This window comes from Anopheles marshallii, chromosome 2 (genome assembly GCF_943734725.1).
Source record: "Anopheles marshallii chromosome 2, idAnoMarsDA_429_01, whole genome shotgun sequence".
NCBI lineage: Eukaryota > Metazoa > Arthropoda > Insecta > Diptera > Culicidae > Anopheles > Anopheles marshallii.
The window spans coordinates 39,382,662-39,399,503 of NC_071326.1; the positions used below are offsets into that span (position 1 = coordinate 39,382,662).

Below are 16,842 nucleotides of genomic sequence, written 5' to 3' on the forward strand. Positions count from 1 at the left end.
GCAAGAAACTTGCTCTTGCACTTGTCCTTCCCAACTGTGCTTGAAAAATTCCTTCCAAAAACAGCAATTTCTCCAACTAACGCAAACCGTTTTTTTCTCTCTTCTCTTTATCTCGAATACATTTCTTTGCAGGTTGCTCATACTGAACGTTCGTTGTTCCTAAGGGGCTGTGAAATGTGAAGCCGAACGTCCAGCAACTGCACCGCTGTGGAAAGTTTTGGGCTAATCCATAAGAAAAGCGGAACCAGCGCAGCTTCAAGCAGAAATAAAAGCAGCGAAACATCAAAACCTGTCCCGATCGAGCTGCGGTCCGATTGTCTACAGTTCTCATCAGTTAAAAAATTATGTGAACAATTTTCTGTTTTTTTTCCTTTTGAAAGGAGAATTTTTTGGCAGAACATTCGGATTCGGAAAACTTTGGAAAACACACACATACACCAACCAAATCACTACCGCTTAGCGGGCTGGACCCAGTTGTGCAATGAAACAGTGCAAACAAAATGAAGCAAAATAGCGTGGATAGAAACTCCAGTTCATCGTGCGCCTCCATCCGAAGGCAAACGCTTAAAAGTTCTGTTTTGCTCGTTCGCTGGTGTCCGTTGTCCTGACGTGCGGACGCCTTGTTTTTTTCCCCCGGTCGGGTCCTTTTTCTGTTAACTTAACGGCTGTGTAATGCGGTGAAAGGAGACGAACGAACCAACAAGAACACCTGAAGGGACAGAAAGTGAAAGCATCGCAACGGAAACACGATCGGCAAAGAATGGTTTTAACGGACAGCTGAATGGAGGGCAAAATCAAAGAAAATGTTTAAAGAAGCCCAAACGAAAGGCATGACAACGGCTTAAGAATCTTTTTGTTGGTTGTTTGCAAGGAATTGTGCTAGTATTTGGGTTTGGGTTTGCGCTGGCATTTCGTTAGCAGCACGCTGTTTATTTTCGCGCATTGTCCAACCTGTTCAAACTTGTATCTTTGCGTTAGTGGCAACTGAAGTGTACAAACTGTTACATGTCGGATGAGAATGCGACGAAAAACAAAAGACTTCTTCAAGTTGTTCTAAAATGAAGTGGGAAAATTAGCCATGTCATTTTCCTGTACGTTTATCTCTTGTAATTCTTTTATTCATTTGTGTGATTTTTTTACAGCAAAAACAGTATCGTTAACTAAGCAGTAAACTAATACACGTACACGAGCGTGAGTGATATTGATCGTTATTAAGTGTGTAACAGACGGAGACGCTTTCCCCGAAGCGATAATACAGTGTTCAAGCGTTACACCCGTTGTAAAAGTAACCCGGACGCAAAATGGCCGCATTCGTCGCGAAGCAAATGGTCGGCAACAAGCTGAACGCCGTTAAAGGTAAGTGTAAGCGAAAGGCTAAAAGGATTGTCTGCAATAATCACCCGTGCCACGTTACATTTGTCAAACCAGCGCAAGTATGTATGTGTGCGCGTTGCTTTTGCGTTTGTTTATAAACACCTCAATGGAGGGTGGCGTCACATTCAACCCAGCCGCTAGTGTGTGCTACCCGGGAAGAAGCCCTCTCGATTCCTGAAGAAACTCCACCCCCCCCCAATATAAATCGCATCGACTAGGAACAGACCACGCTCACGTGGCACCCGTCATTAGAATCTCATTTTCCCCCCATTGAAAGCAATATGTGCAGCATAAATCATCGTAAATAATGGGCTCATAAATTATTCATAATTCGGCATCCCAGTCCAGCCTGGATCCAGCTGGACTGGTGGCAAAAAGCTCAGGACACCCGGTTTCGCGTGCGGTTGTCTGTTTCTGTGCGTACGGGAGCTTTAAAAAAACAGCATGTTTTGCGCGGCATTGTCGTTTCATTATGGCTGTGTCTGTTTTGTTTTATTCTCACTTCGCTTTTTAGCATCACTTTGTTTCGCTCCATTTGGCAGCAAACGGTTAATCCACGAAACCGGTTGTGCGAACCGGAAAAATGGTTTTTGTTTTCCGAACCGCCGCACCGGCACGAAATGAATGCACCGCCACTCCGTCGCGTTGTGTGTGAGTGGAGCACATGACTCTTTAATTAAAAATGTGCCTTGGCTTTCTTTTGGCCTCCAGAACCGGCAGAAAGCATTCCGGCTGCCGGAAGTATGCTGGCGCTGGTAGCAGCGAAAATGATGTAGTGGTGTGGATGTTTGCTGTGCGAAGAATGTACATTCGACTCTGGATTCCGGTAATTACGCCGAAAGAATGTGTGGCTGCGTGTATTGCGCTTATCTACTTTAATGGCGATCCGTTCGGAAGTGTTTGGTTCTCATCATTTACCAGCGTTTCATGCGGCAGCTACTAATGCTATCGGAAATACATCTTTCAACCTATAATCGGCACTAGCTTCCCGATCGTTTTGATGATTGAGGAAAGGGTTAAGTTTAAAATTGAAAATGGAACTTCATGTGCGGAAGTTTAAAATTACTCAGAAGAGCAATACTTTTTCCATTTTATTTTACTGTTTATCATCGCAAGTTTTACACTTGCAATAGATTAAACAATTGTTCCAATCCATAGAAAGGAAAGGTAGCTTAAATATCAATATTCGTAAGAGTTGCACTCCCAAATCTGGATAAGAGTTGGTTTGTTCGTTGTCAGATACTGATAAAGGTGTTTCACAACAGATGCAGTTCGATAGTCAGTTCAGAGAATGTATACGCAAATAAGCATGAAAAGAGCTAATTTTTCGAGCACTGGTTTGAGAAGTTCGTATAGTTTCGTCGAAAACTTCAATCAAAGCTTTAAAATACTTTAAACAAATACTTCGTGTCGAAACTTTAAAATATCAATTTACATCAAAATTGTTAGTGTTAGTGGTATAACGTTATTTTTGTCTGAAAATATATCAATACTGTACCTATACAGCAGCATAAAAGTCACATAAATAATAAAAGTATTCTAATGCTCAGGGAGTTTTAAGTACTTTGGGGGATTTACATACTAGTAAATTGTGTAAAGAACAGTTGATGCACATGTCTGGTCAAATGGATCTTAGGGTTTAAAGAATTTCTAGATAGTAATTGGCAATGAACAACGGCAATTTGAGAAGAAAAACACTATGTACATTGTATTTGCATAGATTATTATGTTCGTAGATGAGTTCGTCGCAATATTAATTTAAATCTTATGCTCGATTTTGGAACCAGATTTGTTTAAATATTGATAATTGATTGTACAAGATGTCCTGCACCTAAACTGGTCGTATGCGCTTAAATAAATCTAAGGGTTCGAAATGTGTTCTAAAATTCCCAGTGAGTCTCAAATGCTCCAAGGAAATACTTGCTTTAATCATTCATCAAAAACATGGAGAAGATAAGTATTGACTATATTCGTCAAAGCTGATGATGATTACCTACAATTCATTTTGATGCGAGTTGCATATCTGCCAGCTTTCAATACCGCTGACATGCTGTATGTTACTGAAAGAAATAATAAGGAGATGGGTGTTACACTCGCTTGTACAATATCTCTTTGCCTTTAAAGTGTCGTAATTCAATAAAGACTGGAAAGTCAAGTCACTCTTCCTGTGCCAGAATATGCATTGCATCGTCGCTGCAAACTTTTATTGGCCAATAGAAGCAACGGATGGATACGACCGACATGGTCTTGTTTGGAGTGACAGCAACGATGAATATGAAAGCTGATGGATGGTATATCGGCATGTAAATTGATAACAACCAAATGAAAGTAAAAAAAATGGTGAAACTGAAAATAGATTTTTAACATTGGAAACTTTCTGCAAACTACAGGGATAAAAATAACGAGTACAGCTGACATCCGCTATGATCCCCCAAACGGTTGTAAGAGTTTATTACCATTATGCTGTTCCGAAAATAAAAAAATAACAACCCAATTTGGAAAAATGCCTCCCATTTCAAAATGTTCTTATCAAGGGAAAACGAACATTTTCCTTCCGCTTCCATTGTGGGATATAAAACCGGCTAGGCACTGGCACAAATGTACGTATCATACCAATCGTTTATTCATCGTACGCACGTTATGTTCAGATCGAAATTAACTTGAGAATTGTGTGTGTGTGGGTGTTTTTTTACCCGCCCACCATCGCTGAAAAAAAAGTATCCCGCAACGCTAAAACAAACGGTTTGCTAATATTTCCTTCACGCTACCGAAGCTTTATTCGTACTCTTTTTTGCTCCATTGACGTTGTGGATGCGCTCCAGAAGCGCGCCCTATCGTTATGTGTGCGTGTGTTTTGTTTTCGGTGATTCGGGCTCGGCCGTTTTACCATACTTTCTCCCCCTTAAAACCCGGAGCTTCCAAAAAAAATATCCGCAAACTTAGCGTTCCGCTGCGGCACAGCGATATGTATGCGAATATCGTTTTGAAAATGGTAGAAAGGACCACCAAAAATGTGTAGCGCCGTGTCCGTTCGGGCAGGACTACTGTTCAAAAGAGCCAGTGTGTACTTTGTGTTTCGCCATGCTCGCTCCGCCGCGCGAACAAGAGGACGCGTTGGGAAATCACAAAGTTTTGTAAAATTCATGAAAATTTTCCCGTTCGATTGGCTGGCGGCCGAAGAATTGTTGAAGGTTCAGCTGACTGATGCTGAATGAAAGGAAAGAAGAAAAACAACAACGCAAACTTCGGAACAGCGAGAATCCATCGTGCGCCACCGAGTACATGTGCTGTGTGTGTGTGTCCGGATGTACGCATATACGGGCGCAGAGCGAATGTACGGCGGCTATATGCCATCAACTGCAGCAAAGTGGACATATTCAAAGTTCAGGCATCATGCTCATGTGGGACATTTGAAAGTTTTTACGAGCTGTACATTTTTTATGGTCAAATTTATCCTTTTCCTCCTGTAGCCAACGGGTAGCAAGAGCGAGAGAGCTAATATTTCAAACACGGGGAAGAGTTTTTTTCTCAATCTATTGGGTAGGTTGGACGAATTTCATACTCCAGTAGTCGTTGGTTAGATATGCATAGTTTGTGTTTTTCGTTTAGACACTTTTTGTAGCAGAGTCTATGTCATGGCCTGGTTAAAAGAGGTGTTTTTATGCAGGAGCGCACTAATGAATGCTTTGAATGTTATTCACACATCTGCAATGGATGCTGGGAAAGCTCTTAGGAGGTGTTCGCTTAAGCGTTATCGTTGACAATGCATGACAGCCGACCGTAATTTAATACCCACGCGATAAATGATACTAGAAACTTTATTGCAAACCATGTCATACCATCAATATTCCCGCAATTGCGCGTTCACACACAGAGCCAATTGGAGTATTTCATTTAACTTTTACTTGAGTTGTTTGTTTTGTGTCATGGTGGCTAGTGGCCGCTCTTAACATGCAATCTCTCACAGTTTATGACCATTTTCACACCCGTTGGCAACATAAAATGGCTAAATCATGCTTTGATTGGCAAACAAAGCAAAAAAAAGCCACATCCATCGGTATGCTTTAAAACACCCGCACCGAAATCTTAATTCAGTCACGTTTCCGCGTCCAGTCGACCGCAGTCCGGTCGAAGCGTCATGTTCGCCCGAGCAGCAACCCAGCGCGAGTGATGGTGCGGTTGCATTTTTCCTGGACTTCCGGTTGCGATCCATTTAATGCTAACCTTCTCGAACGCAAATAGAATTTCGCCCGTTCGCTTCGTATCCACCGTCCCTGCTGGTGCCCGGACTGCTGCCCGTGCAGTGGAGTAGAAAACTTCATTAGAGGAACTCAATCCCGGTGTGGTGAATTCCGGGTGTTTTGATCGTATCGAGCACCGATTCAATAGTTGCATTATCGCGGCCGTCGGTATAACACTGCAATGGCTAAATTCGATCACGATTCGGTCATTCTCTTTTGCACTGCACTACGAACGCTTCCGTTGTGGGGCGAAAGACTGTTGGTAGCTTTTTTTTTCTTGTTGTGAGGATCAATATAGATGAATTTGCTGTGGGATTCAGGGAAGCAGGTGATAAGATTGGTTAGAATGCTTGAGCAAACTAATGAATTTTAATTCAGATTGAACGTCTGCGTACAGCAAATTGATGTTATTTGTGTTGAATGAATCTGCTGGGCGCCGGGTGCGATCTCATGGTGTCAAGCTATAAGTTTGTACTGTTGCAGAATACGATTGAGGTTAAAGCTTAGTAAGCTTTAGTAAAGTAGATATGGTACAATGGAATATTACCCAAAACACCAAGAGAGGATGAAAAGGTCAGGGATATCCACGATCCAGGTTAGAAAGGGGACTTTCTAAATGTGGAATTTTAACTGTTTGCTTCACATTTGAGTACCAATAACTAATGAATAGCACAACATTGGGAATCTTGATAGCATTTTGATCTCAATGCGTCGATAGAATTTAATTAAGAGTAGTTAGACCTCACATAATTACATCTCATACTTTTAACTTGTCTGCTTTCCAGTGTTTCACAGTCTAATTTTAAAGTGAATGCTAATAGATAGCTGAGTTTTCAAGTTCAAAAAGTATAGTTGTAGCTATTTCTCCATTCTCTTCCAGTTGAACTAGAAACTGTTATGACACGTTTGGGATGTTCCCACATGCTGGAACATGTGCAAAGTTTCAATTCGAATAATTATTGTGTTGTTCTAAGCTATTTCAATTTACAGATGTTGGTTAAAGCGTGCTAAGATGCTGTTCTAAGCTTTCTCAATTTACACCTTTTGCATGGGTTTCAGTACGTCTAATGTGAAAGCTTTGTATAGAACCAAAGTGTTGTTCAACTCCAATCACAAGAGAGGGAAGAATTGCACATCTCCTTCTGCATAACCCACTTCAACTTGAAGAGAGTTCAGAAATGGCTCTAGCTTTACCACACATACTCGAACCCTGCCGCATGAAAGTTTGATTGTTTTGCTAAGAATATAATGGGTATATATTTACTACCGCATCCACACAGTTGATCTGTGTTTAGTACAAACAATCAATTGTTTCCCCTTTTGTGCACAATATGTTCATATGCCCTGTTTGTTTACAACCCACCCAGATGGTAAGCCGCATAATAAGGACCTGTTTGGGCCTGAAAGTAAATATTGCCTTTGGAGATTTTGTTGTTCCGCATCCTTGTCGCTGCAGTGATTCGTAATGCAAATAGGTCAAACCACCTCCGTGAAGGGTTAGGCCAAGCTTATTGTTTTCGTGCCTTTGATTTAGATTTAGCTTGGGGCGTGTGTGGGTGTTGAATTTTTATATTTGCTATCTCGATGTACAGTGCGATCTGTGCTGTAGTGAAAATGTCTTAGTGGATTCTAGTAACACAGAAAGTAATAATGAAAATAATATAGAGTACTATAGAAATTGTTTTAGTAGGAAACGTGGATATCACTTACAATTTTTACCGATGATATTTATATACCTTAGGAGTTACTTTCTCCAAATGGAGAAGTACAAAAAGCTACCTGATATGAATCGTGCATTTATCATCTAATTTATATCTAGCACAGCTTTTGAATTAATTTCACACTACAGCAGCAAAATAGCAAGGGAATCTATAAAACTGTAGTAAATTTTACAGCATTCTTTCACCCAAAAAATGGCTCAGCTCCGCCATGCAGCATGGTGTCTGAACGATCCTCGAACCAGTCCATGTGCAAAAGCGTTTGTAAGCTGTCGGCGAAATATGCACCGGCTGCAGGCATTGTTTCTCGCTGCCATTAATTTCCACAGAACATCTACACGTATCCACACAACCCAGCCGGGATTTCCTATTACAACGCTACGCTCGGTAATGAATTCGCCGTATTTCTGTATCCCGAAAACCCCCACGGGTGCTGCTGGTACTGGTAGGACGCGTGAAGGGAAAACGTGGTAAAAAATAAAAGTTTCACCAGTGGTGCCCAGATTTCACTCCAGCATAATCCAGCAGCCTTCTATTTTTTTCTAGCAGCAGCAGCAAACGTGTGCTACCAGGAGCGCACACTGCACCTATTGTTTCCGATTTCTTAGTTTATTAATCTTCGTTCGTGTCGTTCACGGTTCACCACGGTTTGTCCGTTCTAGTCCCGGCGGTTCCATTCCGTTCCGTGTGCTCAGTCACGTCTCGGATGGAATGGTGCCCTCCATCGCTACGGCCTTTCAGCGCTTCCTGGCACCGAAACCCTTCGAGAGGGCTACAAATCTCTTCCCGCTCCTTGACCTAGATGAAAGTGGCACTCGTAAGCGCTAAGTAGTGGCAGGGAACACGAACGCTAGCACCTTTCCTGTGTTCTTGCCCGGTTTTTCCGCATGTTCACTCCAGATAGCTGTAAGGTTTGAAGGTTATTGTACCATAACCAAGCGCTGAGCACTAGGGTTTTTTTTTTGAAAGCCCGAGAGTAACGCGTTACAAATGTTCTACCACCTTTTCCCTCCTTTGAACCGTTGTCGATCCGGGTGGATCACATTCTTCCTAGGTTGGCGTGGTTATTGTTACCATACGTAGAGTTTCTTTGAGTTCAGCTTCCCATTGCCAGTTGGGAGAAAATGGTGCGACAAATGAAAGTTTTGGGATCTAAAGGGACCTGCTCATTTACAAGACTGCAGGTGTACTACCCCTCCGAAGGGTACAGCTAGCGCTCTTTACGTGCGCCACAGCACTAGAGCATAGTCGAAATCCGGTGTGAAACTATACCGCTGACTAACAATCGCTGTCGTTGCTAATCTCAGCTACGTTTCCGGAACGATTGTCCTTTTGAGAAAACGTAGCTTTTCACGTTTGTTTATATGCGCTACGCTGTGCGATGTTGGTGTAATTGTAATTAAAATTCTAAACCCCTTGGCCCATTTGTTTTGCCCGCGCCCTCTATTTTAAGAGGTTCAGTACGGTTCTTTAGGACCTCATCGTGTGATCTGTATCCGTGACGTGTCGCTTCGTGGAACGTGTTAAAAACGATCTAGGAAATTTTCCTTCAAAAGAGCCATTTGAGGCAACGTAATTCCCGTGCAAACTCGACTCCATCGGTGTAAAACGATAGTTCCAAGTGCCGGGGGTGTATAGTTATTTATTAGACGATAAATACGGGAAACCTTCTCATCTGATCCTTTTACTGTCGCTGGCAGCTGAACTCTGGAAGGAATAAGAAATATAAAAAAATCTGTACAAAAACGGGTTCTTATGTGTTGGTGAAGCTTAGATGTTGTATTGAATTTTCCATCCAGTCTCATTAGTGGATTCTGGATCATTAGTAGGTTACTTAGCGCTGCCGGAGTGTGCTCCAGCAGACAACGATGCCGCAGAAACCTCTTTTCTTTGCTAGGGCATTAAATTTTTATCCCCATTCAGACACCATAAAAACCACTTCTGCACCTTCTGCCTTGTTTCTTCCCCTGCTGTTGGTTGGTGTGTGGCAAGCCAGAGGCCAGCAGCGCATTTGGTAGCGGTACCATTTTCAAGATCACAAAATGTCGTCTCACACGAGGGAACGAGGCGTGTATTGTCAATGCTGGTAGAGCATTGTTCACATCGTTCGCATGCGAAGCGATCATTATGGTTTCAGTGGGACTAGAAGGGTGGCTTAATAACAGGCGTTCGCTTTTATTCTTACACTTTCCAACACGTGATGATGGTGGAAAGAAATAAAGCGAAATAGGTAAAAGCCCGCGCGGTAGAGATCGTGCATGCTTGAGAAGCGATACGAGTGCAGCCCGGCGGCTACGGTGGCTAGCAAGTGATGAAGATGTCGCTTTTATTTCAATGTGAACATAGTTATTTACAAAACCGTAAGCAACCGATTTTATGCCATTCAAAAAAGCATGTTTTAACTAACCGTTTCTTTGCCGCTACGGTAATGCACAATAGGGGACTTTTCCGGGTTGAGGAGAAAGAAAAAGCATACTGCCATACAGATGTTTATATTTACGTAGGCACCCACAGGCATTAGCCGGGATGTGGATACGTCGGATTCATAAGGACATGTGAAGGTTTTTTTTAGTTGCGTCATGAAACGATAGAACACAACCTTCGTCGCGAGAACAGCTCTTGCCTCTTGGACTGTGAGTTGAATAGTTCTGCTTCTAGTAGAAGGTTATATTTTCATCTTTATGCTCCGTCGCAACAACCACACCATCGTTTTATCCGCTTTGCTAAGAAATGCTGCTTCAGCTTCAATCCACTTTAACCTTTCCCTGTTTTCCAAGGTTTTAGTAAGTGCAAGTGCGCCTCGATGTGTCCCTACCCTTCCAATGCCAGCCACGCTGCGTTCGTGCTAAATCCAATTCAAACATCATCAAGACTTATGCGCAGAAAGCATATACATGTCTGAAGGTACCCAGGGCGCTCCGATGCGAGATGCGAGGATGGCGCTTTAAAACTTCACAATAGCCCCGAGGAACTGCTAAGTCCTGGAATGGAGACGGAACGCAAGGTTAGCCACCTTCCCATCCGGTCGCAGCGTAATGCACTGATAAGCACAGCTCACAGGATACGGTGGTGAGGGCTCAAATAATGGGATAAGGGAACGTCCCCTTTATTCGTCTAACCCTCGCGACTTGCCCGCATTGTAGCGCTGGGACGCATACTATAGTCGCGAATTTATACGAATTGTGCTCGTATGTTTCGCGAAAACGCTTTCTTTGGAATGGATGGAAAACGTTCCTGTGCGAGTGTGGTGGCGAAGACGCCTTTTTTTTTTTTGCTCCCTTCTAGAGGGTCCCCAAACCCGTTCTAGCAAAAAGGGCAATCTCTCTGTGGGAAATTTATTTGCAAATTCAATTTATCCCGATCGAAATGGAAATCATGGGTGAGCGTGGTTGGGTTTTGTGGGGGTTTGTTGTTATCTTTCCCCCGGTATTAAGTAAATACTTGCTGCAAATGGAGAGCTTTCAGCGACTAGTGCTGAGCGGTTGCTCGGTGTCTTTTTTTTACACCGCATCGATTGAAGTTTTTTTTATCTTCTTGAAGAAAACGAGCAGTCAGACAACAGCTCAACCGGCACGGGAAACATTGTACATCCTTCTTCCCTCCTAATTAGGCTGGGTTTTGGCTGGTGTAAGGAAATAAGTGCGCCATATTGACACTTTAGCTTACGTCACGAAGTTCGCGTTCTCGGAACTTGATTTCGCTAGATTTTTGTTATTTTCCGTGAGTCAGCGAACGTGAGATTCGTTAGGCCAAACGATCTCAAACTTGTCAAAACTGCGACAAGTCATTGTTAGCGCGAATGAGTTGCTGCATGTTTTTTTTTGTTCGGTTGGCTTCAATTAGTTCCCATTTCGTCTCGTCGGTCGTTCGACGTATCCGCGAATTCCGCGATGTTTGATTAGTGTCTGCACGTCTGGCACAATCTTCAATCGGAACCAGTACTCTTGACCTGGCTCAATGAGATCGGCTTCGGTTGGTCTATCCCAAAATGTGCACACTTTAATTCTACGCATCCTCGTGGTACACGCTACACAAACACGCATCCGACCGAACGATGAATTGTGTTGATCGTGGGTTTTACCACGACCGGACGTTTTGTATTAATCCAAGCGACGTTATTGGAGTATGGCAATTACACCAAAGTAAACAATAGCACGAAGGTAAGAAAATAAAAATCCGTCTGGTGAGCATCGTACGCGTCAATTCTCAATTTCGTCAATTCAGTCGCGGCTGATGATGGCAGTGTGCGTGTTTGTGTTTGCTCACCTGTCATATTCCATTCGGCGTGACTCAAATTTCGTCTACCCGCGCTAAGCGCAGCGTTACAGCTCGTTGGGCAAAATCGAGACGGGTTTTTTTTATTTTTAATTCCAGAATCAACCGAGACGAGATTCATCGTTTGATAATTTAGCTGTTTTTTGTTATGTGATGCATCGCTTACTAACCACCCACTTTTGAAAAAATAAAAACTAAACAAACATACTCGGTCCATCTGCAGACAGATGGTAATACGATGAATCGGGCAGAATTGATTACGTTTACAAAAAAGCTTGTTTTAATGAGATGAATCGTCCCGGTGTAAGTGTGTGCGCGAGCAAAAGCATTTGTTGCTGTTAACAAAAAACTTCTTTAGAATGACTGTTTCTTTAGTTTGCTTCATGCGCAGCAAATTATGCTGCAAAAAAGCGTGCCGCGCCTTTTTGCACGTTTTTTTTTTGTTGTTGCAAAAAAGGCGGGCACTATTTATCATTGGTGAATTCAATTCCACCAGTAAGGAAGCAATTTGTTTGGCGTTTTGCTGGGTTGAATGATAAATGATGGTACTACAGCAGCAAAATGTAAGCGTGGGACCGCAAGGAAATCATTAAAATTTAACAAATGTCATCTTGGTCGTCAAATGGATCTTCCGCGCGATGTTTCCGAACTCGGTACGGTTGGATTCATTAGCAAAACTGCATTCATTTCCGTAAATGTATGGAAAAAAGACATCGTTTTAACGCTGTTCCTCTAGGCAAACAGGACTTTTTGTTTCTGTTTCTTTTCCGGTACCGGCATGAAATTCTTTTATGAACAAAAAAACAATCTTTGTTTAATGTCGCCCACACCAAAGTACGATAGCGGCGGTCTTGCTAAAGTTCATTCCCTTGCATCACCGGGTACTGTTGTGCGGGGGGTTGTGTGCTGGCTTGGTGACGTTTGCTTTACCTTTTGCCAAAGGTGTGAACAATACGCAACCAGGGTAATGCAACCCCAATCTGCACACTTTACGACTGCGCTGTCCGGTGGCAACCGATGGGTAAGAAATTAAAATGAAACGTCTAATTAAATACAACCTTTTTCGCTTGTTCGCTAGCAACAACGTTAATAGTGGGTGGGCTTTACTGACGACATGGAAAAGAGACGCTGGTACTTTTATTCCGACACGGGACAACTTTCTTTTGCCATCCCGGTTGAAGCAGTTGGTCCCATTAATTCATTTTTGGTGGGCTTGGTGGAGATATTCTTTCGCAGTTTTAGGGCCCTTTTTGTCGCTTCTACGTTTCCTGTCCATTTCACTAAAGTGTCCCTTTTTTGTAGAACGAAAGATACAGCAAATGGTCGGGACGCTTTCCACAATTTTTGCCAATGTTTCAGTTGATTATAATATGAGCAACGGTTGGTGGAGGATGATCACGAACCATCTCTTGAAGGACCTTTCACAATTAGTTGCGAACGTTAAGTGCTCTCCGATTTTTTGATGATGGACTGTGCCAAGGTAAATACTTGAGCGTTTGGGGCATTTTTCGTGAACGAAGCAAAATCAAACCATCAAAAATCGCACAACCATTCCACGAAGAGCTTGGTTCTACAACGTCTTTCTTCATTGCCATGTTGCTTTGTCGACAATCAATTCCCGCTTGACTTCTAGTTTCTTGGCAAAAGAGTAATTTGAAAGCCACCGATTACCTATTGTCGAAAACTTTGCCATAACGGTTCGAATCTGCACGCTGTACGCAAACACAGACGGTTCGGTTGATTTGTCCCAACATAGAGCGGATTCGATCTACCAAAAAAGGGAGGTACCTGATTGTGGATGGAACGAACCTATTTTCTAAATTTCGAACGTCGATCATTCTCCCCTGCCCGGGGTGGAAGGAATGGCTAACACCGGAAAGGTCAACGAGCGACCGTAAGAATGAAAGTGGCAGTGGTCCCAAAAAATGGCCCCCAAAAGTCGTGACAAAAAAGTGTTATTTTCTCGATTGCACAAAACGGACGATCCCAGCAGTTTTGTTCCGTGTCTATCTTTGATTTGATTGAAAGTACCGCAGGGAAAAAAGGGACTCCGGTTTTCCGTTGTCTGGATCTCACCTTGTCTCGTCGGGTATGGTTTCGGGCTTTCCGGAGCTGGGGGGTTGCAATAGTCACTACCAGAGCATTTGCTCAATGTTCATTTCGGGGTTTGTTTTTTACTTTTTCTGTGCTACTTCAAGTCCTTTGCTTAAGGGGTTGTCAGTCGGGATACGACGGTTGTTTCAAAGTAAAACCTTTCTTGGGATACGACGGATCAAACCGTAAGGTGATTTTTGGCGTATCTTCGAAATTCCGAGAAGTTTTTGTCATTTGTCTTGCAGTTAACTTTGGAGCGTGTCCGTGTTTTAGGAGGAATAGAAATGTTACCTTCGTTAAACAGGACAAAAAGAAAAGATAATCCAGTAGTTTTGTACCTTTTTGAGTTGAATTATTTTCGATGATAGTCCCGTTTTGCTGGCGAATGTTGAACAACCAGAACGTAAAATTTCATTGATGAATGCAATATTGCAGAGAAACAGAGAAACATTGTAAGCTTATAAAAAGGTATCAATTGAAATTTGCAAGTTGCAATCATGTCTAGATTTTATTCTAGTTGTAGAAGAAAATAAATGGTACATGAAAATAATTAATGTATTCCATCTTTCTCAGGTTTTTGCAAGTAGAGCTCAATTCTGTGTAAAGAATAAACAAATGCAAAGCATACCAATATGATTGAGTTCATAAAGTTTTGTTGGAATTAATTTGAACATAAACTTAGGAATGAGAAGACGAGAGAGAGGATTCCACGTATTGCTCTTCAAATTTTACTTGAACTTCTCAAGGACACTAGAAATTGTTCCATTGTTACCAATTGAACTCGAAGTCTCAATATTGCACTTTGTGCAAAACTGAACAAAAGCTTAAAAATGGTAATTATGCTATGCTATCGGTTTAAATAACTCTACTAATCACCTAACTTAAGCAATACGGCCTGGTCGTTCCTTTTGAAATATAAAAAGCGCGTTACTTCACTGGCGTGTAATTAGCTGTTTTTGCTGTGTTTACCTCTGCAGTTTGATATATTTGTTAAATATAAATATGTATACTTATGTTTGTTGTGCCAGCGACATCGCCAATTTGCAGCCTTTTTATTTGCAAAATTATTGTGTGCAAATAACCACAAGTAACGAAACAAGAAGCATCAGCAAACATGATTGTGCTTTAAAACTGAAACCACCACAAATCCGAACGAAACAGTGTAGATAGTGGGGTAGATTACAGTTGAATTAAACATTGCATATATTAACCTTGTCTGGGACAGTGGAAAACAGAATTAATTGCTCATAGCTATGGCTCATTCATAAATATCCATCAGATGAGGTGTGCTCGGAAACGTTGAAACGTTGGAACGTTGAAAATAATGCAAAACGAGAAAAGGCAATGTATCGGTTGAGGCAATATTAAAGTAACTCGGTGCGAGCTCGCCCAAGTATTGCCAATGATCACAGTGATGCTTTCGGGGGACTTGTGGCAAGAATTTCAAAGCAGGCCCCCTTTTAAATCGTCAAGATAGACAGAAGCGTTATGGGTTAAATGAGAACATTTCTATGGTTGGATGGCATGAAATGTCGAACAAAACATTATCATAAATTGAATTTTTGATACATTCATCACACCGTAGGTCTCTGCTTTGCGTCTTAAGTAACACGGCGCCTTTTCATTATTCGTTCCAGAGTGCTTTGAATGGGGTGTTGTTATTTTATGCTTCCAGCCCCGCGCTATTTATCTTTTGACCTGTAGTGTGCTAATGAACATTCGGTTACGTTGCGTGTGATTTAAACCGATCGATTCTGTTTGGCTTAAAGGTAAACAATAAACCAAAAGTGCACGTAATTTTCATAAATTGTTTATCCAACATCTGACTATTTCCAACGATGCACGAAAGTGTCCCTAAAATAACGATTATATCTATGGGTAATGATTTATGTATATACCTTACAAGTGTGGAGGTGCGTTAATTAATTTCACCATTTCGAAATACCTCTCAATGTTCCCATGTTATGGCGAATACCTTCAACCCAAAAAACAAAAACTCCCATTTTCCCATCGTTGCCCATTAAGCGCGGTAAACGATTTTTCATTCGCTTGCGCAATGAATTGAAATGGTAAATAATACGTAGACCTTTAACCGGGTATGGTGTGACCGCATGTACCGCGGCAGGCTTACCGTGCACGGGCAATCGACACACGGTAATCAGTGATAAATTACGTTATTACATTACGAACGGTTTGTAAAACCGGCGCAAGGTCCTTTAAACGCAGCGTTACACCGTGCAATGTTAAGCATATACTAAAGATTAATGGCATCGCTTCCGGAAAATCAATTTCAGCCATACTCCCGTTTATCGCAGCATCGCCGTGATCGAGCGTTACTAAATGGTTTTACCGCCTACCGGGCGAACGGGCAAAAGCACCGAGGCGAGTGAGCTAATCCTGTGTCACGCAGGTTAAACTGCTTCCACTTTCCAATGTTTTTTTTTTCACTGCCCCAATGTACGATAGCCTATCCGGCACATGGATCACAAGCATCACTAGCCCGGTCGGTGGACAGGTTTGCCACTGTGCCAGTGTCGTGTACATGCGTAGGCCCATGGGAATATTTATGACGCTTGCGAGTCGTGACCGTTTCGACGGAACACACCGTTTGAAGGGGACACTCAACCGCCCGAAGTCCTGGTTGGGTATATCGGTGCGATCGGGATTAAATTTGATTTTTAACGCGAAAAGGCTATAATTCTTATTCCGAGTGCATGGCCTTGGGCGTGGGACTCTCCGCTCGTGCGATACCGCCAGTTGGTAGCTAAAAGCTTCAGCAGCAGTATGATAAACCGGCCCGATTCTGCCTTTCGTCGGTATCATATGCGCCATGATGGTGATGGGTGTGTGTGTGTGCCTTTTTAATCGATTTCTCATGTTTCCGTTAAAAGCATTCGGAATCATCTCTGACCTCATTTGGGCTCGAGTTGAATCACACAAACGCATACATATAGAGCGAAGTATCGGGCGAGAGGATGCTTTAGGAATCTTTTTTTTTGGGCAGTGCGTCCTTTCGGGCCGTACCGATAACTGTCACAGCTGGCTAGGTGACGGGACGTGATTGAATTATGTATTGGGACCGGGTTGTTGGTGGCGTATCGTTTGCTTTAAACTAGCGAAATAAAGAAAAACGTTCAAGT

General features: G+C 42.4%; 1 protein-coding gene across 3 annotated transcripts in view; it reads left to right on the top strand.

Moving 5' to 3' along the window:
• The first annotated feature begins 1,237 nt into the window (after window positions 1–1,237).
• Window positions 1,238–16,842, top strand: part of LOC128709335 (complexin) — a 97,455-nt gene continuing 81,850 nt past the window's right edge. Inside the window, exons 1-2 of one of the 3 annotated variants that reach the window (XM_053804329.1) lie at window positions 1,302–1,356; window positions 3,029–3,031. In XM_053804329.1, coding sequence (XP_053660304.1) covers window positions 1,302–1,356; window positions 3,029–3,031 — 58 coding nt within the window. Of the gene's footprint in view, window positions 1,357–3,028; window positions 3,032–16,842 lie in introns of all 3 variants that reach the window. The other 2 variants (XM_053804326.1, XM_053804327.1) reach the window with 2 other exon arrangements.